The sequence below is a fragment of the Carassius carassius genome, chromosome 42, assembly GCF_963082965.1.
Source record: "Carassius carassius chromosome 42, fCarCar2.1, whole genome shotgun sequence".
Taxonomy (NCBI): domain Eukaryota; kingdom Metazoa; phylum Chordata; class Actinopteri; order Cypriniformes; family Cyprinidae; genus Carassius; species Carassius carassius.
Window position 1 is genome coordinate 7,514,652 of NC_081796.1, and position 27,712 is coordinate 7,542,363.

The 27,712-nt window shown below is 37.8% G+C and overlaps 1 protein-coding gene across 1 annotated transcript in view; it reads left to right on the plus strand.

Annotated features, from left to right (window-relative positions):
- LOC132124499 (histone-lysine N-methyltransferase 2C-like) overlaps positions 1-27,712 on the plus strand; it is a 170,387-nt gene that overhangs the window by 91,311 nt on the left and 51,364 nt on the right. Inside the window, exons 10-24 of the mRNA XM_059535560.1 lie at positions 803-917; positions 2,839-3,014; positions 4,796-4,959; positions 9,902-10,009; positions 10,131-10,951; positions 13,903-14,022; positions 16,054-16,170; positions 19,233-19,337; positions 19,615-19,719; positions 22,214-22,395; positions 24,112-24,276; positions 24,492-24,601; positions 26,024-26,101; positions 26,231-26,443; positions 27,382-27,504. Of these exons, the coding sequence (XP_059391543.1) occupies positions 803-917; positions 2,839-3,014; positions 4,796-4,959; positions 9,902-10,009; positions 10,131-10,951; positions 13,903-14,022; positions 16,054-16,170; positions 19,233-19,337; positions 19,615-19,719; positions 22,214-22,395; positions 24,112-24,276; positions 24,492-24,601; positions 26,024-26,101; positions 26,231-26,443; positions 27,382-27,504 (2,702 nt within the window). The remainder of the gene's footprint in view (positions 1-802; positions 918-2,838; positions 3,015-4,795; positions 4,960-9,901; positions 10,010-10,130; positions 10,952-13,902; positions 14,023-16,053; positions 16,171-19,232; positions 19,338-19,614; positions 19,720-22,213; positions 22,396-24,111; positions 24,277-24,491; positions 24,602-26,023; positions 26,102-26,230; positions 26,444-27,381; positions 27,505-27,712) is intronic.

The following is a 27,712-nucleotide window of genomic DNA, read 5'->3' on the forward strand; positions in this document are numbered from 1 at the left end:
CACATAGAGCAGCTGTTAGTACACAGAGCCTTTGTTAACTGACAAGCTGCGCAAATCAATGCTGATATTTATAGTGCACCCCTAATGATTATTTTGCTTGAAAGTGTATTTGTTATCATTATATTCTTACTGCTGGATACATGATTTATCACAATTTCACTAACTTTTGGTGTGATACTAAACTTACTGCTTATTAAAACTAATGATGACATTATTGTGTAGTATTCTGATGCACCTATATCTTTATTTGTGCATCTTTGAAGTACATGATTGTAAGTGAATAAGCATGGATTATGTTGCATTTATCTAGGACATGCTTTGATGACATATTTGTAATGTGCATCTTATTTTTAATCTTTATCGTTAATCATTAAATGTACTGTATATTGATAAGAAAAGTGATTTATATATGTAAAAATGTGTCAAATGTAATTCAGTGATTAACAGTGACTCATACAAAATCAACTGTGAATGAGTATCCTACATATATTTATTATAGACGTTATTACTAAGTAAAGCTAAATTTTCTGAAATAGCCTGTCCACAACATACAGTAGCACATGGTTTATCTGTCAGTCAGATGCATGTCAAAGTTGTGTTAGTTACAGCAACAGTAGACTCTAAATCAAACAACGAATGTACAAAACAACTTTCGTTATGTCGAGATCACAAGATAATGAAGTCGTGATCACTAGAAAACAAGACAGAAAAATCATAATCCATGGCCTCTTAGGACTTCTGTAGTATCTGGAATCGATCTTTATCTTTTTTCTTTTCTTTTCTTTTTTCGTCTGGTTTGTAGGAATCCAGGGGATGACAGCAAGATGCTGGTGTGTGACATGTGTGATAAAGGCTATCATACCTTCTGCCTGCAGCCCACTGTGGACACAATACCCACCAATGGCTGGAGGTGCAAGGTAAGCTTGAATTTGTGTATGGACTGCAACCAGTTTTGTGACAGGGATGCTGGCCTGCTGTGAGTACAGTGACACAGTATTTTCATTTCCACTTTGAGCCTGTAATGCACAACACACACACACACACACACACTTCTTTCTTTTTGGTGTGTTTCTGAAGAATGTGTCGGTTTTCTTCTCACCAGCACACTGTATATTCCCTCTGGAATAATGCTGGAGCTTGAATTAATAACCATGATGGATTCATTACCTCCAAAACACTTTAGTTTAATCATTCCTAATGTGCATGCTGTGCTAGGTTTTGATGCACTTCTTCTTGAAGACTGAGCTATGTGAGTGAGTTGTGGAGTTGATGTTCATCTTGACTATAGAAGTTTTGTATTTTTCCACATGTATTTTCTCCATAGGGATTTTAAGCTGTAAACCAAACCAGTTCATCCCCAGATAAATCAGAATATAACAAACTTTGATTTGAATAAAAAATATTTGACTTCAATTTAATCAGAGGGTGTAGTACAAATCTCTTTGTCAAAGGCCCTATGAAGTGTTCTTTGAAGCAACAAATGCTCCATGAACAATCTTTGGGTATGCCATCGAAGGGTGGGACCACGCCATACTTTTCTAAAATGTGTTTGTAGTCATATTGTTAGAAGACCCCTAAATATCCTGCTTATGTGAAAGAATAGAAAAGCTGAACCAAATTACACACCGATCCCTCTCAGACTGTCCCTATCCCTTTGTGGAGGCGGCCAAGAAGCCCCACCTGCCATCCAGGATTCAGACAAGGAGTTTGTCCATCATCAGAGGCTTGGAAAGGCTTGGATTTCTTGCTAAGGGTCTGTGGGTGGTTATTAGAGCTGATACTTGCCTCTCTTCAGCAGGCTGAAATGCTGCTCTTGATGAGCTTGAAGTGCTTTTATTAATGTATTTTGTTCAATTGACATGGAATTTTCTGGTGCTTTGCTCCTATTGAGTGTTGTTGCAGACTGATGAACATGATTTTGAGGATTTATAGAGGAGTAATTATGTTGGAGCTCAATTCAAATTGATTAAAGACTATGAAGTTTGTAGTGCGTAATTGTTGTTAGATTCAAGTGTCATTGTTCGGATGTGAATTGTTGTCAAATTTGAATTGAATTGTTGTTCTAAACAAGTTTTAACATTCGTTGAGCAACAATTCTTGCCTATATGAACAATGCAGTAGTAGATTTTGCATTACGGTTTACACCATTATACAGATTATACAGTATATTTGTGTATTTGCTATCTTTTGGCATGACTGCTTTACTTTATATGGATTAATGCAAAAATACAGTGTGAGACGTCTAAAACGAATCAAGATGAGGAAGAAATGTTAGGCACAATGTGAGTTTTCTTTCTTTTTTTTCAAGTTCTAAAGGAAATTAGAAAATAATCCAAATATTTGGTATTTTTATATTATAATTAAGCTATTTATTTGTTAGGCACTTTTTGGCCGGCTTTTACGGTCAAGTTTTAAAATGTGTTTACATGACAAATAATATATATAAACGACACATAATCAGTTTACATACAGTAATGCTTAATGCATCATTATATACGAAATCCATAATATGATATTAATACAAACAAATACAAAGTGAGTTTTGAACAGAAGCATTGTATTAATCTCACACTGTCATGTGTAGTTTTCACTCTGAAATAGACCTTCTGAAAAGCCCTGCATGGATCAGTGCACCTGAACCAGGATCACACATCCCAGATGGTGTCTCTATTGTCACACAAGTGGGAGCGCTGTCCATTTATGATTTTATTGTTGTTTGCACAGTCATGTTACAGCATGTCACTTGGCAGTGTTCTAAATATAGTGAATTTACTGTCATCATTTTGTGTAACCGTGCATTAGATGATGTTGTAGTGAGTTGTGTGTTGTGTTTTGCAGAACTGCCGAACGTGTACTCAGTGTGGCGTGAGGCCTAACGGCCAGTGGTCAACTAATGGTGTAATGTGTGAAGGATGTCAACAGCAGCATGATTCAGAGCTGGTCTGCCTCATCTGTGGGCAGAATCAGGCCTCTGGCCACCCTCTGGACAAACACTCTTGCTGCACTTGTAAGAGGTAGGAAATGACCCCTTCAGCTATGACAATATGACACAGTCTCAAGTGTAAACGCTGCTATTTGGGGAAGGGATGTTTCACAATATAGCTGTTACTATATTGTGTATTTAAGCATGTCTGTGTTGACCAACTAGAGCTATCTGTTTTATAATTATTCGTACACTTGAATACTGACAATATAGTCTCAGCTGTTGTTATCCAGTATTAGTGTGAAGGTGCAGCCAGTGTTGATGAGTAGCAGCTGATTATTCTCTGCAGGCTTCAAAGACTATGAATAACCAATAGACAAATTCAGAGAGGTCTGCATTAGGGAAGTTCATTTCAGTTAATTTTCCCGACCGACAACCATCGCTTGTTATCCGAACATTAATGAGAAGATCTGAATATTAAATTAGTATTAAATAAATAATAGAGTGGACGAGTGTCTGTGAACAACTAAAAGTTTCTGAGAACAAAGAAAAACTGAATAAAATAATATAAATAGAATGAATAGGGCTACACTAAATATTTTTCACTTAAATAATTAATAAATTAAGATGACAAAATGAAGACAAACGCTGAGTCATTTTATATTTAGAAAAGAACCGCATGTTTTTTCTTCAGACAAAAATAAATAGCAGGCCTTTTTTTTGTCTACGTCCTGTGGGGGCGTAGTCTTCAGTGCAGCCTGTTCTGTGACAGAAAACACTAGTTTCTGCAGCGTTGAGCATTGTAGCCAATCACAGACATTTCTGTTGATTTCATAAACGCAATGTCAAATCAGAGGTGTATTTACTACCTGCTCATAGTTTTGTTCAGTGTTTCTGAGTTGTGCATGCTTGCGAATCATCTCATTAGAACAAACAAAATGTACACACAATGTAAATAAGAGGTTAATTGAGCAGTAGTTTAGACCAGGGATCCTCAAATCTGGCCCACAAGATTCACTTTCCTGTAAAGTTTAGCTCTGATCCTAATCAAACACACCTGAGCATGCTAATCAATTTCTTCAGGATCGTAAGAAAATCACAGGTAGGTGGAGTTTGATCAGGGTTCGAGCCAAACTCTGCAGCGCATTGGCCCTCCAGGGTAAGATTTGAGGAACCCTGGTTTAGACCTCAATTGAATATAACAGAACTTTGTGAGATAGCGAAGAATAGAGTTGAGTGACAGCTTTTTAAAGATTAAAAGGATGAGCGCTCTTTGTGCGCTTTCTAGGATATAACCCAATCAGAATTTAAATACATTCACTCACGGATTCACTCTCTGATAACCATTTATCCAATATTGCCTTTATTAATGGCTTACAGATAATGACAGTTTCCAGTCAGATTTCCCAAATACTTCCTCCATCTGCCATTGGTTGGCCAAATAGACAGTCCAGCCTCAATGTCACAGCATTGGTCAAACCAGAAATTTAGACTGTGGTAGGACAGATTAGACTATGCAGACTATGAGTCTAGGTTATTAATGGACACTGCAGCGCTCATTGCATAAGGCGCTTAAAAACAAAAACTGATTTCTGAAGTGAACGTTATCTGTGTGCAAAATGTACATATCTGGATGCAAGAACTATAGCTCAAATAACACATTTTTATTTAACAAAAATGTAACTTGTGCTACATGTTTCTACTTTAGGTGCTGTACATACAATAGAGCTGTAATTTGTGTTAACACTAGAAATTAATTTATTGTTCAGGTTAACAATTAGTATTAGAGTAAATAAAGCAATGTTAGGTTCAGGCAAAGGTTTTACTTTGATTAGTGCATTGATGGTTGTTTATTGTGTGTTTCTCTATCAGATGGGTTCATGTGGACTGTGACAGGCAGGAGGGTGCTGACCCTGACACCCAGCTGCAGGATGGGTACACCTGTAGAGTGTGTAAGCATGTGGAGGAGGAGAGCAGCCACAATCAGCCTGTGAGCAGCCAGGAGGCTTCATTCACTGACCCAGAGCCAGCCGGGGGTGAGTACACATCTCTCAGCACTTGATACGCTTCTGATGGGTTTGTTATCCATGCAGTTGGCAGTATTGTAGAGTTCTGGAGGCTGGTCATATACTGTGCCACACATAGACCCTGTTTACACCTGCATCTGTGTCTGGTGGTCAGCTGGGACAGATTGCTTTAACCTGAATATAAAATTTATCTCCTGTCACCACTTGTTATCAGATTTCGAAGAGAAGTTCTTAATTACAGTATTGATATAGATAATTGATATAGATAATAAATGTTTAAAAATCTACTCTCCATGTAAGACGTTTTTAGCTTTTCCTGCTATGTTGAGGTTTATTTTGCTGTTTACTTTGACTGCTGCTGTTGTTGTTGTTCAGTTGTAAGATGCTGTTGGCCAGTTCTTGTGACGTTAAGCACTCTTCATGACTGTTACAGAGAGTGTTGCATTGAGTGTGACAAAGATGTAATGCTCGAGCCTCTCAGCTGTCACAGATTGTAATTACAGTGTGTTTGTCAGTGCAGCCAGAGACCTGAGCGCGTGCGCAGGTTGAGAAACGCCACCCCTGCATCTTAATACATCTTTCATAATTTGCCCTAAATTAGCATTAGCATTTTTTTGTGTCATGGACCTGGACATGGACAGTGACCTTGTTTACAGTTTATATTTTATTCAAAGGGGGAAAAGTCCTTGTCATTGTTATTTTGACTGTCCACCTATCCACTTATTTTGTCAATTAACTTTTTCTTATTGTTTTTCACCTGGCAATAAATCACATTACAGAAGTAAAATTGTTTGCAGGTGCCATTTCATGTAGACTTTATGGCCAGTTTTTGAGTCCCCCATGAACAATTTAGTAAGACATATTTATTTTATTTTTTGTTGCACATTACAAATAAATAAATGAATCACCTATCAGCTTCCTGTGCTCGGAATCCCAGCTGGCGACTTATCATCAAGACCCTGGAAGCTAAAAGCAAATCTTATTTTCTTTGGGCCCTTTATTAGGAATTGTAATGAGAATGGCCTCTTCCTGTAGCCTGATGGCTAAGAACTGAATTTCCTGTGTGCCTTTGCAGTGGTTACAACTGCAGCTTATTACCAATGATTTTTCTTTTTTTTCTTCATGTGGGCCTGTGGTGGGGAGTTGATATATGTTGGCATGTGGTTGGCAGAAAAGGATACAATCAGTCCCGGCTGTAAGGGCTCTTTGTAAAGCCAGTCATGCCATCAGCAATGCACTGGGCCACTGCCAGCAGCTAGAGGAAGCAATCATCCCATTGTTGGGACCCCCAGAGAGACAGCTCTAATCAAGTCAGAGATGCCCACCTGTTAACCAACCCTACCACAACCCCACTTCCTGATAAACAAACATGCACATGTACATACTAGGGATGTCACAACAACAGAATTTTCACAGCTTAGCATTTCTAGTGAATTTAAACAACTTCTTTCTACTGTTACTGGAGACTATATTTATTATAGCACACTTTAAAGGTATATACTAGGGCTGGGCGATATATCTCGATATTGTCACAATTTTTGTAATTCCTGTTTGATGATTTTTTCATTTAACACAATAATGACTTTGAGTTATCTTTTAGGGGTGATTTCTGTTCGCCAAATTTATTTGCGATCAGTGCATAAAATCAGTCTGTCAGTGTGAAAAAGCTATACTTGTATATACTATACAGGGTGAGGGGCTTAATACACATGCAAATTCACTTATGGAAAAGCTGAAAAACAGCGGTTACAATGGTAAACAGTGCTGTGCAACTTTCTTGTCACAGAGAAGTCAAACAGTATTTCCATGTTTTCAAACAAATTTACATTTATGTTCTCTGTAAAGTATATTATCAAACACCACCAGGTTTCTTCGCAGTGCAATGGAGTTTTGGTTTGAAAACCTCTCTGTGCTATTGGCGACATGCGAATGTTTGTGTCAGTCTGAACTGATGCATTAATAGCTGTTCATTCAAATTTTATCACACCAAATATTTGCACTTTTCTTTGTGTGAATGGGACATATGTCAGATTTTGTTGCTGTTAATGTTATTTAAATGTGAGCTTGGCAGCCGTTTATTGAAAATTTTCCCCATTAAATTAGATAGTCTTGCATTCTTAATGCTTGCCATTCACATAGCCCTGCATGTGCTGTGGGTGTCTGAAAAGAGTTCATTTGGAGTGTTCATATACAAACCAAAGTATGAACAAATAATCTAGTGTTGCCCAATTTGCCCAGAAGTGATTGGATCATTCATGACCATTCAAAATCCATGAATGTGGCAATGAGAATATGCATACTTTTACTTCTGAGATTCTCAGCGCTGGACTTGCCAGAAACTGAAAGTCCAACAATTAATGAGGCTTCACTTCATGTCTTAATCCATTTACATCTGGTAAATATTGACCCATCGACTAATTGGGTACTTTTGTGGATGACTGGTTGACTCTTAAAAAGGGGTAATCTTGTTGGCCCTAGTGTTGTTTTGACATTAATAGTGTAACAGTAATTTTGACATCTTTAGTACATTTATAGAAGCTCTTTGGGCTTATGGCCAAATGTTAGAGGAAGAGGGTATTTTCCCAACGGTTCAGTAAAATGACTCCTCCACCAATCTAAAGGTTTTTTGTTGCCATGGATGCGTGATGCCATCAGTGATTCATCCTGACATGGCTGAAAAGAACCACAGTCACGCTTACTCACATGACCCAGTGCACAAACAACACAATCACCTGAGCTGGTGCACAGATGGCTGATTGTAGCTGCTGCATAGCTGCTTTGAGATCTGCTTCTATCATGATGTTATGAAGTGTTAATCTGTTAGGCTGGAGGCTAGAGCCTGTCTGATGTCATACCCACACTGGGAATGGTAAATCCTTTAAGTTTATCTGCTTTGCTCCCAGGCTGTGTGCAACGCTGCCAGTTGACACTGTCATGTGAGTATTGATGAGTGAAGTCAGTGTCGAGAGCTTATGGGAGTTTGCAAACCCTGAGGCGCACCCGATCAGCAATAATAGATGTTTGAAACCCAGCATCAGTGTGCAGAGTTAGTCAGAGAGCATACTTGCTCTGCTCTCTGGAGTAGGAATGTGTCAGTATCTTGTTTTGAACCCCTCTTCTTCCTTGTCTGTCCAATCGGACTGCAGTCATTGCACATCAATGCTTAGTGAACTCAGCGGCTTTTCCTCTTGTTTGAACTCTAGATGTCCACCGAGGTACCCCAAGGCTTGTTTACATGCTGCCTCTACTGGGCAGCTCAACAAGTCTAAACTTTTTTGAGGGTCACAATATAGAATGGCATTAAAAACATTACTGCTTTTATGTGTTGTTTTAAGTTTGTCACCATATTCAAAAAATGAAATATCCATATCATGTTATTACAACATATATGATAATATTGTAAATAATCCAACTCCTATAACTGTGTCTTGATGACAGTCCAGTGTAGTAAGTGACAGTTGTGCACCTCAACGCTGGTTGCCATCTGTTATAAAATGGGGAAAAAGAAGATAATGACGATGCAGTATGCAGCTACGGGTTGGACACCCCAATCTGCAGGAAGGGATTAAATTCTCTTTCCTCCACTCTCTGTATTTTAAGTTAAAAAAATATATATAAATATATACCAAATTCAAAATACCAAAATATTAAATTCTTTGAATATTGTAATAATATTATCATCTCACCTGCAATAATCATAGTGAAAATCGTGGAATAAAATGAACAGTTAATGCATGCATATAATTCAACAGTGCAACTGTTTGATTTAAGAGGGAACTTTCCTTGAGGTTAGCTCCAGCCTTGATCAAATTCACCTACCTGTAACCTTCTAGTGATGATTAGCTTGTCCAGGTGTGTTTGAATAGGGTTGGAACTAAACTCTTCAGGAAAGTTGATAAGTCCAGGTATAGTATGACACATTAATCATGTGGCTTGTTGAGGAAAAGTCATTTTAGGTGTGCAATAAGCGATTGGACTTGTCACAGAAACACCCCATCACAATTATAAATTTTCACGCTCAACATATCCAATGTCTTTCAATTTTTTAATTATTTTAACTGCAGGAGACACAAGGGGATATCATTCTGCATCTATGTAGGTATGTCGATTGTTAGGTGTAGGTTGTGCAGTCTGGGGGAGGAGAAGATTATTCTCTAGACTGTGACTTGTCCGCCTGGGTTAAAAATAGCTAGGAGCTCTAAACCAATGAGGCTTTCATCTTCCCTGCGCTGCGAGTGGATTGTAAGTGTAGACTTACACTTAGACATTATCAGGACACCGTAACCAACCTCACTACACTTTAACACTCTGAATGATGTCCTGAGTCTTTGACGGTTCTACACTGTTTCTTACACCTCAGGTTAGGTTCAGATTAAGGGTTTACATTGTCAACGCAAGGTGGTCATATAAAATAGGATTTTCTTGCTGTTTTAAAATAAAGTAGTTTGATATGCTATGTAATAAAATACTATATCATTCACTTTAAGCTCCTCCCCAGGCAATTAATAGAAACTTAACTATGAAAATGTATTCAGAAATTGTCATGTCTGTGACATCACAGCCATGAGCACATTTACACATCAACACTTATTCATATGTCTTCAAATCGGCTAAGCAACAGTGTGCCATGGTCCGTATTTTTTTTTCTGTTGTTGGAATCCAGTAAATAAATACATAAAATGACTAATTAAAAAAACATAATTATGGTTTTATTATGGTTTTATTATTATATATATTATATATATTATATATATATATATATATATATATATATATATATAAAACCATAATTAATATATATATATAATGTCACTTTAAGTATGAATTGAAGTATTTTTGAATAAATAGAAAAAAAAGAATGTAATTTCATTGGTCCTTGTGGACGTTCAGAATAGTAAATAGTTAGACAGTTGTTTCCTTGTGCAACTCAACATTTCTCTTTCCTATCCAGATGTCTTCATGGCGGTTGAGGAAGTAAATGAGGCTGAGGAGGAAGTGGCGTTGGAGCCAGAGACCAGTACTAGTCCACTTCCTTCAGTGCCAGAAGAGTTCCTGTCATGTAAGTTTTTTTTTTACTCAGATAATCTTGTACATAACATGTGCGTAATGATTTGTAGTAAGGGTTTTTTTAGTCACAAACGCCTTGGAAGTGTTGTTATTTTATTAATTTTTTTATGCAGCTGCTGAACCTGCCCAAGAGATCCAGGTGACTGTCACTCTGACAGAGGGTTCCGAGCCTCCTCCGTGCGCCTTAGTGGGTGTACCCTCCCTCTCCTTTCAGGCCTCTTCCACAAATGAAGACCATAACCAGGAGCACAGTTTCATTGGTGCTTTGGAAATGGGGAAGGAAACGGAGGATAAACTGCCTGATACTACAGAGGATGAACCTGAAGCAGATGTTTCAAAAGTTCTTCCTGCTTTGCCTACCAAAGAAACTTCCCCCAAACACTCTCGAGCACAAGAGGAAGAACCCATGGATGTCTTTCCCTCAGACCCCTCCAGTACGAAGGATAAAAGAATGACGAATGTCCCTGAAGTCCAGAGTGTTGTTGAAGAAGTTGGGCAGGGACAGAAGCAAGACAACCAACAGAACGAAGAGGAGAAGGTGGCAGATCCTGATGTCACTTGTATTTTACCTGAGCCGGATAGTGTCCCACTGGTTGCTGAGTGCAGTCCTACCGTGGAGATGGACACTACACCAGTCAGCGACCACAGTTTCTCTAGTTTCAGCTCTCCCATTGAAGATAAGGGCCTCATCTTGAAGCATTCCCCGGGACTGTCCTCAGAGGGCTCAACCAAGTTGACCCAGTCCCCATTTTCCACTGAAGCCTCACCGAGGGATACATCCCAAAGCCAGACACCTACCTATGGCCTGAATCCGTCTGGATACAGCCACAGTGTTTCCAACACCACCTTCTTCCCCCTTACACCCAAGATAGGTATGGGAAAGCCAGCCATCTCAAAGAGGAAGTTCTCTCCAGGAAGGCCAAGGGTAAAGCAGGTAAAACTCTTGGTTTTTGGGCTTCCTTTCTTGCTGCTTGGCTCCTGGTTTTCCCTCGATCTCTTTAGGACACTGATTCTGTCTATGATCCACAGTTTTTAGCCACACAGTAATTACTCCTTTGCTCTCCATGTTCCTTCATCACATTGATTAGTGCCAGAGCGTAGCGTGTATTAATTAACATGGAAAGGCTCTTACTGTGCTCTCTCTGGCTCAGTCTCTGCTTTACTCACTCATTCTTTTTCCTACTCTCTCTCCTGCCACCCCCCCCCCCCCCACCCCTGCCTTTCTCAAATACATCACTCACAGTATCCCAGGAGAGAGGGGGCTGGGAGTTGGCTCCAGAGCCAGGGGTTTATGCTAGTGAACATAAAGGAGTCTTTTTGGAGGTGTGTAATTCGGATAACTGCTCACTGAGCTGGAAAGCACAGCACAAACCCATTTCCTCTTTGAGCTCTGGAGCAGGGGGGATACTGAAAACTCCTTTCTAGTGCCTTCTAACTTGTCATAAGTTTAAATTGATACTGGCATTGCGTTGTCTTTGTGCCCAGTAGAGTAAACTTCAAAGTACAATTAATCTAAGCATTCTTCGAGACAAAGATTAGAGTGTGCTCTTTCCCGTCTCTCTGGTGGTCACCTTGGGATGTCACTTTGGGAATGCTCTCATCATCATTGATCTGATTGGCAGATCATACCGCAGCTCCCAGCAGTGCTTATGCGTGATTATAAAGTCTATGTGAATATGCACATGCAGGGATGTACATAAGAGCCAAGCTACTGTACATAAGAGTTAGTCCACCCAAAAATGAGAATTCTGTCATCGGTTACTTACCCTCATATCATTCCAAACCCTTAAAACTTTAATTCATCTTCTAAACACAAATAAAGATACTTTTAATTATAGATTTATTTTTGAATGAAGAAAGATCTCTCTTCTTCTATTCCATGCAACCACAACTTTGATGTCTGAAAGTGTTCTTAAAGACATAGAATTTAAGCAGTTTACTCCAAGTTCTTCTGTCTCTTTATGTGATGAGCAGATTCAGTTTAGGCATTTTGACGCACACATAGACCATGACAAATATGGTAAACGGTATATCATTCGTTCTTGAAAGTTTGATTTTTAATGTTTACCATTTTTGAGCTCTATGTATTTGTTGTTCTGTCTATATAGTGTTAATGAAAGCCTAAATTAAATCTGTTTTTCATATAAATAGATTGTTTCTCTTCCAAAAAAAAAAAGAGTGGATTAAACCACTTGATTCATATGGATATTAAAAATATCATATGTTTTTAGTTTCTATGGCTCTGGTTGTTTTTCTCTCTGGAGTGTGAACCATCTGGACACTTCAGTGTAATTTGAAGGGTGGGCACCTCTCATTGGCTCTGACTCACATTTTTTGGTTTGATGTGTATAAGTGCGTTCATGAGTAGGTACACACCCCCTGTGTTATCGTGTGTGTGTGTGTGTATGAGAGAGATTTTGTTTTATTTTGTTTTGTTGTGCAAATGAAGTATCTCCCGCTGACTCTCTTCAGAGACGATCAGGCATGCTTTACGCTCTAAATTTAGTAGATATTACAGGGGTTTGCTTGAGTTTTCATTTGGAGATATGTATCTCTTGTTAAAGTATCTCTTGGATGCCTACCTAATAAGCTAAAAGTGTTCCCCTCTCCATGTATTTTATATTTGTACCATATTTGTACATTTTGAAAAGCCTCAGGGCTGGAAATTCAATACAAAGACATATGCTTCTTCCTCCAAATGCTCTTACTGAACTAACGTTGCATGCTTGTCAATAAGCAATCACCAATATAAACACATTGATTTTTTTTTTGTCATTGTTTTGTCAGATTTTATCATTTTATTTATTTATTTTTGATGTCTTTATTTACTGTCATGTTGGCATGATGATATTTGTTTGTTTCTAAGTTGCCTATCTCCACTCACTCTTTAAGTCAGGAGAGCTATTATTTTCTCTTCCTTTCTTTCTTTTTAATTCTTGATAACAGTTTGTGGGTCTTGTGTCTAAGGAATGGTCATTTGTTTTCTTTTATTAGGAAGCAATGTTCTGAGTTCAATACAAGTTGTGCCCAATTCACATCAAGAATTTGTTGATTACCACAGAAAATAATGTTAGATAAAAATTATGATGGAAATGGTATACAATGTCTGCGTTGCCCAGCTAAAAAAGTTCATATTTAAAATTTTGCAATATTGTCTGGTAATCATCAGTGTATCACACTGCTGTCAATTGACATTACGTTGTATTGGAGCTCAGACATTCATGTAAAGTAGTAGTTTGGGACAAAATGATACATGACAGGGAAAACAACAAAAGCAAAAAAAACAACCAGCCCGTGGCTGTTATTTATAATTTAGAAATTATTTTCATTTTGTAAAACTAAAATAAAGGCCTTGCAGTGATTGTTATGCATTGTAATTATACTGACTAACACTCATTAGCTCGTTAAACAGGCTAAATGCTCCCCATGACGCTCTGTGTTTTATGAAATTCTTTGTTTATCTCAAAGAACTGCTTGTTATCATGCTGACACGATCACCTTGTTTTGTACAAACAAATAAGCATGGATGTTTTCATGGAGGCGTAATGACACTTTAAAATGAGGATCCTCGTGTGTTTTCTTTGTAAGCTAATTTAGCAGACTTCCCAGCAAATTGAAACTCACTCAAAGCAAATACTAACTATTGGTTTTCTTAAGACACATAAAATAATTATGCAATGTCACTATCATGTTTCAAGGTTTTGTCCCAAACTTAATATTTCATTGTATTGGCTTGATATGATGCATTTGTGTAGTTGTATTACATTCATTTGACATGCTGTGTTCTTGTTGCTGGCTTTCACATTTATTTTGCTGCATTTTTTCACTCCTCATCACCAATATACCCCCCCCCCCTTCCGTCTCTTCTCCGCCGCTTTACCTCAGGGTGCATGGAGTAACCGTAGCGCAATGAGCTCGCCCTTCTGGTCTCCAGAGCGCTCGGACGCCTGGGACAGCCCTAAGACCAGGCCGATGCACGGGCTGCCCATCTGGACCATGAGATTGGTAAATGAGGGGAGGGTGTTCAAGGGTTTGAGCCCTGAAGGGGACTGAGCTTTTAAGGTGGGTGTGGGAAATAAAACATCAGCTGGTTTAGTCTAGAAAGTAAGCTCAAAAATGGTGCAGGAATTATGGGTGAGTATAACTTAGATGACTCTGTGGTTGTTTTTGCTCAAAAACTTAGTAGTATTCAGGCCTTGATATTGTTTTATTCATCTAGTTCATGATATAATGTGTCATGCTTCTGACATTTTTATACAAACACTTTTCCAAGCAAATTCATTTTTAGTGGCAGATTGGTTTAGTAGTTTATTTAGTGGTTGTTCAACAGTATAAACGGCCACTGCAACCAACAACATAGCCACTGGGCAATCTCAACTAAAAACATCAAGATATCTGTGAATGGGCCTTTCATACAGGACACATTCTTGTTTTCAAAAACAAAATAATTATTTTTAATGATGTAACTATTTTTAACCTGACATGTTGCCTTAAAAACATAACACTCATGGCATGTGATTCTTAAAAACAATATATATGATATGATATGAGGGTTGAAATAATATTGACAATAATTTTCATAATGTCATAATCATATGCTCATATAAACAAGGTCATGCAACCAGGTAAATCGTATTAACCGGTAATATAATGATGTTTAATCCCCTCACGATTCACTGAAGTCGCAATCCCTCATTATCAATTACTGAATATTCTGTTTAACTCTGAAATGCATCATATTGCAAAGATTAATTCTTTGATTCTTTATGTTATTATCTATTGCATATTTCCATGTTCACATTGTGCATTAATATAATAAATGTTTCATATGATAGCATGTTCATATAACAAACCCTGCACATCTCTAAAAAAAACCATGCTCATGAGTCACCAGAGTTGCATCCTTTCCACTGCATCTCACCAGAATTACTGTTCTTCTCTGTGGCTGCACTCGAGCAGATTTAGAGGAGTGCCTTCCTTAACCCTCATCTATTTTTTCCCTCTCCATAATTCATTTTTGCACAAATTAGACTCAGACTGTAAGGGCGACGGAGTACGCCAAGCTTCCTTAGGCAATCTCTCTAAATGAAGTTGACATCTACTGTCTGAGTAGTGCTGCTTGGCTACAGTGAGGTAATTACCTGGGAGGAAGTGGGAATTGGGCCAGAGCTTCAGCCTCGATGCAAACGCAATGTGACACCTTCAGAAGAAGGGCGAGTTGGCAGAAGCTTGGCATGAAATGTGATCTGTAAGTCAGTGTAGTGTTCAGGGAATTTGGCTGAACCTCAGAGGGTCAGATCTTGGGATGGACGGATGAGTTTTTATCACAAACACAGATGCAACGGGTTTGGTGCCTTCCAGAAAGTTTTCCACCATGTCAAGCTAGGCTATAGTTGGGTTCGGGAAATTATTTCTCCTAAACAGCAAAAGCATTTTCAGTGAAATCATTCAAGCAATAGTACCATGTGCTATTAGAGAATAATATGTGTGGATTTGAGCTGGGCGATATAGTGAATTTCAGTGCAATTAATGAAAACTTTTTTTCCTTTGCAGAATGTAATAGTCAAAAAAAAAAAAAACAATTAAATACTTTAACAACATTTATTTTTATTTTTTTTACTTAACCGTAAGTGCAAGGAAGGGTAATTTATGCTCTCTCTCTCTCTCTCTCTCTCTCTCTCTCTCTCTCTCTCTCTCTCTTCAGAGAACATTTCTGAGTGATAATATAAAATTTAAATCAGTGTTTGAAACATAAAATAATAAATAATAATGTGTCCATATACAGTAGATCAAACTTACCAGCTCTTTGACCATTTTAAGTGAGTTTTAAATCAGTGATGCCATTATAATACAATGAGTCTGTAAAATCTTAATGGCCAGATATAAAGCACATTAAAGTCATCATGATATCCCCATGTTGGTTTGTGGAGTGCATGTAGTACTCACCCTTTAATGCTATATATCAAACTCAATTTTCCCAAAGTGTGCCTTCAAGGAAATGCAATAATATCCTTTCTCCCTGTCTCTGTCTGCTAGGGTCGTGGATCTGGTTTTCCTGGAAGGCGGCGACCCAGGGGAGCTAACCTCTCGGGGCGAGGTGGCAGGGGACGCTCCAGGCTAAAGATGGAGAGCACCCCCGTGGTGACCCCTGGGGTATGAAGCCCCCACCTCTACAAGCATAAATAAAACAGCACTCAGATGTGCCTAATGCTCACATTAAAGCCCGGGAAATGCACTCACGCTCAGCAGAGCTTCAGCAGCAGTTCCCGGCCCAAATGGCCTTTTCAAAATAGCAACTGCTGACATTTTCCCCAACACAAGCGACTTGTGATGAAGAAGATTGAGCTTGTATGTACTTGGCTGCCAATATGATAAAATAGGCAATTTTGTACTCCGCAGCCATGCTGTGGTTTACACACAATGAACATCTTAACTTTGTCAGCCAGTCTCATTACAAACCAGTGGCACACTAAATGGCACACTAAATTGTGACGTGAAGGCCTATTCACACTGAGTGTGAATTTTCACCATGACAAGCCTCTTCATTTAAACTGTCCATTCCTATGAAGCCCATTACACCAGCTAAACAAAGCTGCATTATTTTTCTCCTCATCTACAACCCGAATTCCGGAAAAGTTGGGACGTTTTTTAAATTTTAATAAAATGAAAACTAAAAGACTTTCAAATCACATGAGCCAATATTTTATTCACAATAGAACATAGATAACATAGCAAATGTTTAAACTGAGAAAGTTTACAATTTTATGCACAAAATGAGCTCATTTCAATTTTGATTTCTGCTACAGGTCTCAAAATAGTTGGGACGGGGCATGTTTACCATGGTGTAGCATCTCCTTTTCTTTTCAAAACAGTTTGAAGACGTCTGGGCATTGAGGCTATGAGTTGCTGGAGTTTTGCTGTTGGAATTTGGTCCCATTCTTGCCTTATATAGATTTCCAGCTGCTGAAGAGTTCGTGGTCGTCTATGACGTATTTTTCGTTTAATGATGCGCCAAATGTTCTCTATAGGTGAAAGATCTGGACTGCAGGCAGGCCAGATTAGCACCCGGACTTTTCTATTATGAAGCCATGCTGTTGTTATAGCTGCAGTATGTGGTTTTGCATTGTCCTGCTGAAATAAACAAGGCCTTCCCTGAAATAGACGTTGTTTGGAGGGAAGCATATGTTGCTCTAAAACCTTTATATACCTTTCAGCATTCACAGAGCCTTCCAAAACATGCAAGCTGCCCATACCGTATGCACTTATGCACCCCCATACCATCAGAGATGCTGGCTTTTGAACTGAACGCTGATAACATGCTGGAAGGTTTCCCTCCTCTTTAGCCCGGAGGACACGGCGTCCGTGATTTCCAACAAGAATGTCAAATTTGGACTCGTCTGACCATTAAACACTATTCCACTTTGAAATAGTCCATTTTAAATGAGCCTTGGCCCACAGGACACGACGGCGCTTCTGGACCATGTTCACATATGGCTTCCTTTTTGCATGATAGAGCTTTAGTTGGCATCTGCTGATGGCACGGCAGATTGTGTTTACCGACAGTGGTTTCTGAAAGTATTCATGGGCCCATTTAGTAATGTCATTGACACAATCATGCCGATGAGTGATGCAGTCTCGTCTGAGAGCCCGAAGACCACGGGCATCCAATAAAGGTCTCCGGCCTTGTCCCTTATGCACAGAGATTTCTCCAGTTTCTCTGAATCTTTTGATGATGTTATGCACTGTAGATGATGAGATTTGCAAAGCCTTTGCAATTTAACGTTGATGAACATTGCTTTTAAAGTTTTCCACAATTTTTTGACGCAGTCTTTCACAGATTGGAGAGCCTCTGCCCATCTTTACTTCTGAGAGACTCTGCTTCTCTAAGACAAAGCTTTTATAGCTAATCATGTTACAGACCTGATATCAATTAACTTAATTAATCACTAGATGTTCTCCCAGCTGAATCTTTTCAAAACTGCTTGCTTTTTTAGCCATTTGTTGCCCCCGTGCCAACTATTTGGAGACCTGTAGCAGGCATTAAATTTTAAATGAGCTAATTAAGTGGATAAAAGTGTAAAATTTCTCAGTTTAAACATTTGCTACGTTATCTATGTTCTATTGTGAATAAAATATTGGCTCATGTGATTTGAAATTCCTTTAGTTTTCATTTTATTAAAATTTAAAAAACGTCCCAACTTTTCCGGAATTCGGGTTGTATAAGCTGAATACATTTTGCATATATATATATATATATATATATATATATATATATATATATATATATATATATATATATATATATATATTTTACATATATATATTTACATATATATATTTTTAAATCTAGATGATATTAACAGATAATGAATAATAATATAATATAAATACACAAGTAAGAAACATGACCCTGCATTGTGGAACCTGAACAGCAAGCTATTTTTTTATTTTTTATTAACAGCACTGCTGTTTTTATGGTGCATTGCAAACTTAAAGTGATAGATACCGTAACCAAAAAATGTAAATTGTCATCAATTACTCACCCTCATGTTGTTCCAAACCCATAACATTTTTATTTATCTTTAAAACACAAAAATATTTCTGTATAAACCTGAAAGATTTCTGTCCATTTTCACCAAAGCTTCAAATTGTAAGTAAAGACATTGTAAAAGTAATCCAATTTAATCTAAACATTAATCAACATACATACATGGAACACGTCAAACATGGTCAATTGCAGCTCAACCATACTTGCTTGATGCACAAGGACCAGAGAGGTTTGTACTCGCACTTCAAGCAAGTACGTTTTAACTCCCATTTACTATATTTGATGTGTATACTGTTAAAATTGTTTACGTGTGTAAATAAATCTCAAGTTTTGTCTAATGTGTTTGGAGATGATAATATTTAATTGATGATAATTAATAACTGATGACAGAAGTTTCCCCTTAAGACAAGCTGGGCCCAATATAAGCATTAGTTGAGAAAAAATAAAATAAAATTCTGGTGGAGTCATAAAAACTGTACTACTGTAATAGCCTAGCTAAATCCAGATCATTTAAGCAAGTTTACAGTTTAAATTGGGATTTGGGTTCCATGTGAATTAATGACCAATTATATCAAATTATATCAATTAATTGAGTATATATTGTCCATAGCTGTTTTTAATGCTAACCTTTTCGGTGGCATTAATTTTTTTTTTTATTTTGTAACAGGTGAGCTTAATGGATTCTCCATATGTGGTAAAAGAAGAGGAGGAAAACTCCATGCACAACACTGTAGTCCTGTTTTCTGCCTCTGACTCCTTCACACTTAAACAAGTAAGTCTACGAGTGAACTTAAGGCAAAAGGAAACATTTTTTGCTTTTTCGCTTAGTGGTTTCGTGTTTTTTGCCACATACAATAGCCTCAGAAAGAATTTGTGCACTTATTAACATTAAGGCACTAAGGCTGAATATCTGTAGTTCAGTTAACACTGTGAAAACACTTGACACATGATCATGCTCTAAAAAATATGTGCCTTGGATGATCTTTATGTAAGCATGGGTGTGAGAAATAACTTCACCGGTGGATATCTGATCTCTCTTGTGTCTCCAGGACATGTGTGTGGTGTGTGGGAGCTTTGGGCAGGGTGCTGAGGGCAGACTGCTAGCCTGCTCCCAGTGTGGCCAGTGCTACCACCCCTTCTGCGTCAATATTAAGGTAAGACCCCCACCATAACATTCATAGCTGAACCTGTTCACCAGCACCGTTTATGAGCTGCTCTTATCTGGAGTGAAGGTTAATAGTGTGTGAGATAAGTGTGACAGGTCAGTGTGTGAGAGGACCTGGATAAAAGCAGCCCGAGGGTAATGAGTAAAATGTTAAGAGGATTATAAAGCAGACTATAAAGTCTGTGTCTTATGTAGATAGACTAAAGCAGAGATCTTTATCATGTAAAGACAGCAGGGACAGAAGAATACATCAGGGTGCTTTCGGTATCTCTCAGCGCTTTGAGATATGCCAGAAACTTCCTGATCTTCATTTAATATAAGAGGCCCAGATGGATTCTACGTTTTTTTTTTTCTCATATTCCCAGATCAGATTCTGAAATCTGCTGAGATTGATGTGGAGTTTTGTGCACAGAGATTCAGTGTGAGCCTGATTAGGAACAATTAAAGTAATAAACCTCAAGTGGCGGTGGTGCATTAAAGTGATTGTTGGTTGTGGAGAGTGGCTTATTAAGTGTTTAATGGCAGCCTTAGCAATATGATAAAAACACTAGCATTTAATAAATGTATTATTAATAATAACCACAGTGATATAGTTTTGTGTAGCCTGATATTTATTGTCTTATGAACACCTGCAATCTCCATCATTAAGGATCAAGTACTCCTTCATCAAAACCAAACCAAAAACGTGTTCCTTAAATCATATTATACTTAATTTCCTAATAAAAATAAACTAAATGCGTTAATATTTTCCCTACCAAAAACATAATGAGATTAAATGATTATTCATTAATTTTGAGAGCCCTGATATTTTATTTTAAATAGCAAATAGTTTTTTTTGTTTGTTTTATAAACCCCCTGGAAGTACCACCTGAGGGAACATGTACCCCTTTTTGGGAATCCATAATGTAGCTCATTAGCTTATCTGCTGGCTATTTAAGTTCTTCATGTTTTATTTCAGCTTAGTACATTAGAATAGAATTTAGTTCACAGGTGCACATTTATCATCTATTATAAAACGGCTTGTCCCATGAGAATGTAGAGCTTGGAAATATCTACCTAAATGTATCTACATACGGGTTTTTTTTAGTATCCAACAGACAAATTTCATGGCCAGGTGTCATGCATTCTGATGTCTAAACCAAGCACCTGTGAAAGAGCTGTCTTCCTCTCTTTCAGTCATGCAGTTGGTCTGTGCAAGCAGCTGACAGTTAACAATCACAGCTGAAGAAATCCCAGATAACAGAACAAGGACATTTATTTAAAGATAATAGATATAAATTCTGCTATTTAGTCACCCTCATTGTTCTAAACCCATTTGACTTTGGGAAAAATGCTACTATTTCATACGATTAAAGTGGATGAAGATGTATACTGTCAAGCTTCAAAAATGCTATAAAAGTAGTCTATGCAAATAGGGTGCTACATTTCTAGGGTTTCAGGACTGTTCATTTTTTTATGTTAAAACTGGTACAAAACAAATAATGTATTAAGGAGCCATTTTGGAATGTGGGGAAGTCTAAATGAGATTTGAGAGCTGCAGCAGAGAATAACTTTTTATTTGATTTATTTTATAAAATTATAAATTGAAACGTGATTAATTTATAGGAAAAAGATTTTTAATCTGTCAACGCCAGCTCAACCATACAAAACCTCATTGGTTCTCATCATGCGTCAAGCAAGTACAGTCGGGCTTCCGTTTACTTATTTTAATATGATCTATCCATGTTGATCAGTGTGAATAAAAGCCTAACATAAAAGTGTTTGTCACGTAAAGCCGAGAACACAACTACATGACTGTCAGGCCAATTATGAATGGAATTTGGTCTTGAGGACAGACCGTGCCCAGTCGGACAGGGTTTGTTCCAGTTAGGCTCAGTCACTATTTGCATTCGGCAGAAAAAGTCGCATAGTGTGTAGTATCTACAGATTATAATCTTGGAAACAGAGGCAGAGAAATCTCTCCAATCTTTCATTTTTGGGTGAACTAACCCTATGAAGAGGACTGGGAATTTACCTGATGAGATATGGATTGCTTGCATGCTTCTCTTTTGGGGTTTGACAGCCCCTGGTCATATGAATTATTTATATGAACTAGTCTGTTAACTCAGACTTTGCGTGTTTAAATAGGTTATCAAGTTATCATGTCAAGCATATATAAAGTTTTTCTTTATTAATATGCATCAAATGGTCCCGTTCCCCAGTGGAGTACAAACCAAGTGGTGCTAGTGAACAGCAGGTGGACTGGACATGTCTGTTAGTACAGGATGATGTGGTTGGATTGATTTATCACCACCCACCTAAATTGATCTGTAAATGCCAGCAAATCCTTTTGACAAATACCTCTGACTCTTACGGCTGGGTTCTTTGTGGGTTTTTTTATCCATCCAGATTATAGCCTGCTAAATATATAACCCTCCATTGCCCTTTAGTGCTTGACCTGTGTCCTCTGACCTCAGGTGTGTGTGTGTGTGTGTGTGTTTTAGATCACAAAAGTGGTGTTGAGTAAAGGCTGGCGCTGTCTGGAGTGCACAGTGTGTGAGGCATGTGGGCAGGCCAGTGACCCCGGGCGCTTGCTGCTCTGTGATGACTGTGACATTAGCTACCACACATACTGTCTGGACCCACCACTGCAGAATGTACCCAAAGGCAGCTGGAAGTGCAAGTGGTATGTACACACACACAAACAGAAGTCTTCGCTAAAATTAGATGCAGCTTTGGACCTCAGCCCAGTTTGGTGCTTTCATAGCTCTGTCTTCATCTTTGTCATTTTTTTTGAACCATCAAGATTACTTGCAAGCCCATATTAATTGGATAAATTAACGCATAGTTTTTTTAATGTTTGTATTGTAACTAAATGTGACCTGTCAGTTTAGAATATGCAGTATGGAGAGAGAGATCTATGTAGGGAGCTATAGTAGCCTCAAAATGAATATATACAAAATATGATTCACAAATGTTTAATAATAATAAAAAATGAATACAATTAAAAAAAAACAAAAAAAAAAAACAATGACTAGTAGAGTTAAAATAGCCACATGAAAATCCATAGCAATTCATGTGTGTATCCAATGTGTGTGTTCTGTGTATATATATATATATATATATATATATATATATATATATATATATATATATATATATATATATATATATATATACGTATATGTGTATATATATGTATATAATTCCATATGTAATTCCACATGTGTTAATTCATAGTTTTGATGCCTTCAGTGTGAATCTACAATTTTCATAGTCATGAAAATAAAGAAAACTCTTTGAATGAGAAGGTGTGTCCAAACTTTTGGTCTGTACTATCTATATATATATATATATATATATATATATATATATATATATATATATATATATATATATATATAGAAAGCTACAATAGAGCTTCAGAACACTTGTAATATAGTGCATTAGTCGTGAGGATTAATTTGTGAAGAAAGTGTACTTAATTGTCCAAAAAAGAATTCAGAATGTCAGTATGCAGGATCTTAATTATCTACGGAGCCCCACACATGACATGCAAGAAAAATTAAATAAATGGTGCTCACTATTTACATATCCATTACCTCGATGTACTAAAACGTGCACATGATTACTATTTCATTCTCTCCATTTGTTAATTCATTCTCTCAATTTGCTTAATCGTGCACACAATTTGCTAATTCGTTCTCTCAATTTCTAAACCGTGTGAATGATTGAGCAAATTTAGGGAACAAATTAGTAAGTTGTGCACAATTTATAAATTGAGGGAATTAAATAGTTAATCGTGCACATAATTTAGCCTACTATTTATTTTTTTCTGTATGCCATGTGCGGGGCTCCGTTTTTTTTTTGTTTTGTTTTTTTCTTATTTCTTTCTCTTGTTTTTGGAGTTAAATATAACCTATACATTTTCTGTCTGTGACCATTCTCTCTAAATTTCATCAATTTAAATCGGAATGCTTTAACATTATCTCTTTGTTAGCTTCATGTCTCTCTTTGCATGCCTTTCTCTCATTTTTTTCTCTCCCTCTACCCATCTTGATCCTTAGCAGCTGCTTTCAAACGAGATCTAAAGGGATTTCCTACATATTTGCTGTAGTGTCACATGTAATCCACATTCAAACACAGCTTGGTTTGCAATGCATTGTGGTGCATTCAGTCAGAGCTTTACCTGTAATGGAGCCATTTAGATATTTATTTTTAAGGCAGCACAGTTTATGCTAAGCCATGTGCAAACAAGAGGTGTGTCCATTCACAGAAAGGCCACAAAAATTAGTGTAAAATAATGGATTTAGTTATTTATGATTAAAAGTGTGTATGTTTCTGGGATAAGGTGTTTTACGCATGTAATTGTTTTATTGGTAACTGCATTGTTCTCCATCAGGTGTGTACTGTGTACTCATTGTGGAGCTACGTCGCCTGGCCAGGGCTGTGAGTGGCAGAATAACTACACACAATGCGGTCCTTGTGCGAGTCTCACAGTGTGTCCCGCGTGTGCGCGCAGCTACAGAGAGGAAGAGCTCATCCTACAGTGCCGGCAGTGTGACAGGTGGGTGGCACTCCATCATGCCAAATGCCATAATGGCAAAATAAAAGAGTATCCTGGGAAATGGCTCAGCAGTAGATTAGTGCATAAAATAAACGCAGGTGTAGATGGGGGAAAATATTCAGCACATTGAGCATGTGATATTTGCTTGTTTTTTAACTTATTTTGAATGGCTAACTGGTTGTGAATGTGGCCTAATCATGACATTTGGTCTACAGGTGGGTTCATGCCTCATGTCAGGGGCTGAACTCTGATGAAGAGGTGGAGAGCGCAGCAGATGAAGGCTTTGACTGCTCTCTATGTAGAACACATACCACATCCACGCCTGGTAAGAGCCACAAACTTCTGGAATGCTCACATATTCAGAAATCGCTTTAATCAGCTTTTGTTTGTAGTTCGATTTGAGTTTGTAAATTGATTTTATGACTCGTTCCTATGGAATGATATTGCGGTGTGTGTTTACCTATTATGAAAATAAACAATAGCAGAACACTGACTACATTTTATGGTTCATGGTGTTAAAGAACATTTCATAACGTCTCAGACAACTGTACATTTGTGGCTACTGTGGCTTAATTATAAACACTATCGTTAACTCATATTTACCCTAGTAAAAACATGGTACATTTTAGTACGATCGAAGATACAAAAATTCTACTAGAACAGACTTGTATATGTGCATTCCCAGAAGAGATGAGAAATAGATTCGTGTTCAGCACCACAAAAAGAGCATAAGGTGTCAATAGCAGGAAACATCTTTTTTAAAGCTTCACAGGATAGAAAAGATGAAGTAATTTGTAAGACACATCCTTAATCTTATTGGTTATTAAGTATTTAGATGACAAAGTCCACACAAATTAATTAATAATTATTTATTACCGTTGACTTCCCAATGCAAACACGCCCAATAAAATGGCCCTACCCCTGTCATTTGATTGACAGGTTTCCGTTTGTAGACGTTGGAAATTCAAATGCAAAAGGTATTGCGATTCCATTTGAGTTTTGGCAGTTTACATGCACAGTGCAGAGAGAGTGAAAAGGCAAATGTGGTAATTAATATTGCTATTTAAATATGTCAGGCTCATAGCTCGTAAGAGATGGGAAACACAATTGCAAACGGACTTTGCATTTCCATTTTAAATTTGGCAGACACTGTGCGTTCACTTAATCGAAAATGAAAACGGTAATGCGCGATTTGCATTTGCGTTTGGATTATGTCACATTTTATGCGTCCACAAATTGAAAACGCAATTGCAAATACAATTTGCAATTCCAAATACAATTTGCAATTCCTTTTGAATAAAGTCCGCAATATCATTCCATACGTTCCGTTTGTTCAAACTATAAAGAACTAAACAGATTTGATTTGCATATGCAAAAAAAAAATTGCCTGGCAGCACAAAAATTCCCTAATCGTGAGCTCAGGTGAATACGCTTGATGAATTATCTTTTGTTGACTTCTGTATGATGTGCATGTTGATGCCCAATTTTTCAGTACCAGATGGACACTAGAGTGTTTCGGTCAATGAAACTTTGTTCCAGCAACATTGTGGTTCATTAAAAAAAGCAGATGGGCTGAATTTTAAAACAAGCTGCATCCTGTTCATTTGAATGAAACCACAATTAATGTAATCTGCCTTTAATGGCTCCAGACTGTCCTCTTATCAATAAATAACTAACAAATGACTGTGAATATGCAGTGTTAACTTGAAATAAGTCAAACTTTCATCTTGCTTATGTGTTGTTACAGGTGGCACAGTGAAAAAGCTCATTGACATCAACGAGCCTCCTGCAGTGGCACAGATTCTTAGAAAAGTCAAGGAAAATGGTATTTATAAATTTGGGTTTTTTTCTTCTTCTTCTTTTCACTTTGCTCTAACAGTTTGCTATGTATTTTGCTTGTTTCGATGGACTCTTACGGTCATCATCGCTGTGTTCTGTTCTTGTTCTGTGCCAGAATTCCAGCGGACCTACACTCAGGATGGCGTGTGTCTGACCGAGTTGGGCTTGTTTCAGCTCCAAAATTTATGTGTCCAGACGACACGCGGCAGACGACCCAAACCCAAACTTAAGCTGAAAATCATCAATCAGAATAGTGTGGCCGTGCTGCAAACGCCACCTGACCCCCTGCCTGAGCTCTTCAGGGATGGAGACTTGGACGACAGTAGAGGTAAAGAATGTGTTTGTGCTTAAAGGTGACGTTTCCACACCACTGGTCAAGTCTCAAAGAAACTCAAATTCTTGTCTCTACATATTAAAATGGGATAAGAGGAGGTTTTTTAATGTGAAAACATTGCACGCATAACATTTAAATTGAATTTTGTGCATATTGGCCACCCTGCTCTGTAAAACAAGAAGGTGAGCCTTGTAATGAATTTGACTTGGAGAGAAAAGACAGCCTTTGAAAACAGCATTCAGCAAATTATACCTGCCTTGGCATTTCAGTGATCAGAGGCTAGGCGGCCCGAACTGAATTAATGGCCTACCCTTCCATCGTAGTGCCAGTCTGAGAGAGCAGGCGGGGGTTAATGAGGAGGAATGGGGCCAACAATTTAACCTCTTTACTGCCAGATATCATGTATAAAATGGCAATTTACAACTTTAAACTAAAGGTCTTGAATAACTCCAGCTCCTGGGTTAACGTTAAAAGTTGAATTCTAAGACTTAAATGTATAATTCATATGATCTACACCCCATTAATTACAGGGCTTTAAAAATTCTGAACTTTATAAAAAAGAAATAGAAAAACAGTACAAACATTGTGTTTAGATTAAATTTCTCTTTTCATCCTTTGTTAAAACTAAGTTTTTTTGTTGTTGTTTTTGTGGAATGTGCCTATAATTTTTCAAAACAATCCTCTGCTTTTATTTTATTTCACCTGCCTTTACACCTTTCTTTGTTTTTGTCATCTTTATACAAGTCAGATGGCATTGAACGCAAATGTGTGTGTTCCGTTTTTATTGTGTGTGTGAATTCTGCAGTTAAAGTACACCACTGAATCACATTTTCTAATGAGTCGTGCACGCTGTTTTTTGTTGATGTATCTTTGTGTGTTTTTGAGAATATTCTGTCATCTTGAGTGCTCTGTGTTGTTTGGCTGCATTGCAGAGGGCAACCCGATGGACTGTGATGGGAAATCTGACTCTAGCCCCGAGCGTGAGCACTGTGATGACCACCTGAAAGGGGCCAACGGCAGCAACAAAAAGAGGAAGAGGAAGCCGTACAGACCTGGTGAGAGAGCGAGAGGGAGAAAGGTGCACTTATCTGAAAGGACAGCTCCACTGGACTGTGAAATAGTGCGGCTGCAAATTCTAGACCTTAAATAGCATCCCACAGTGCTCTTTGCTCTTTAAAGCTCCTTGTTGGGGAGTACTCCAGAAAGAACATTCTCTCAGAGCGTTGTTCTAACTAAAGAAGTAATCTCTTCCTTCCATTTCTT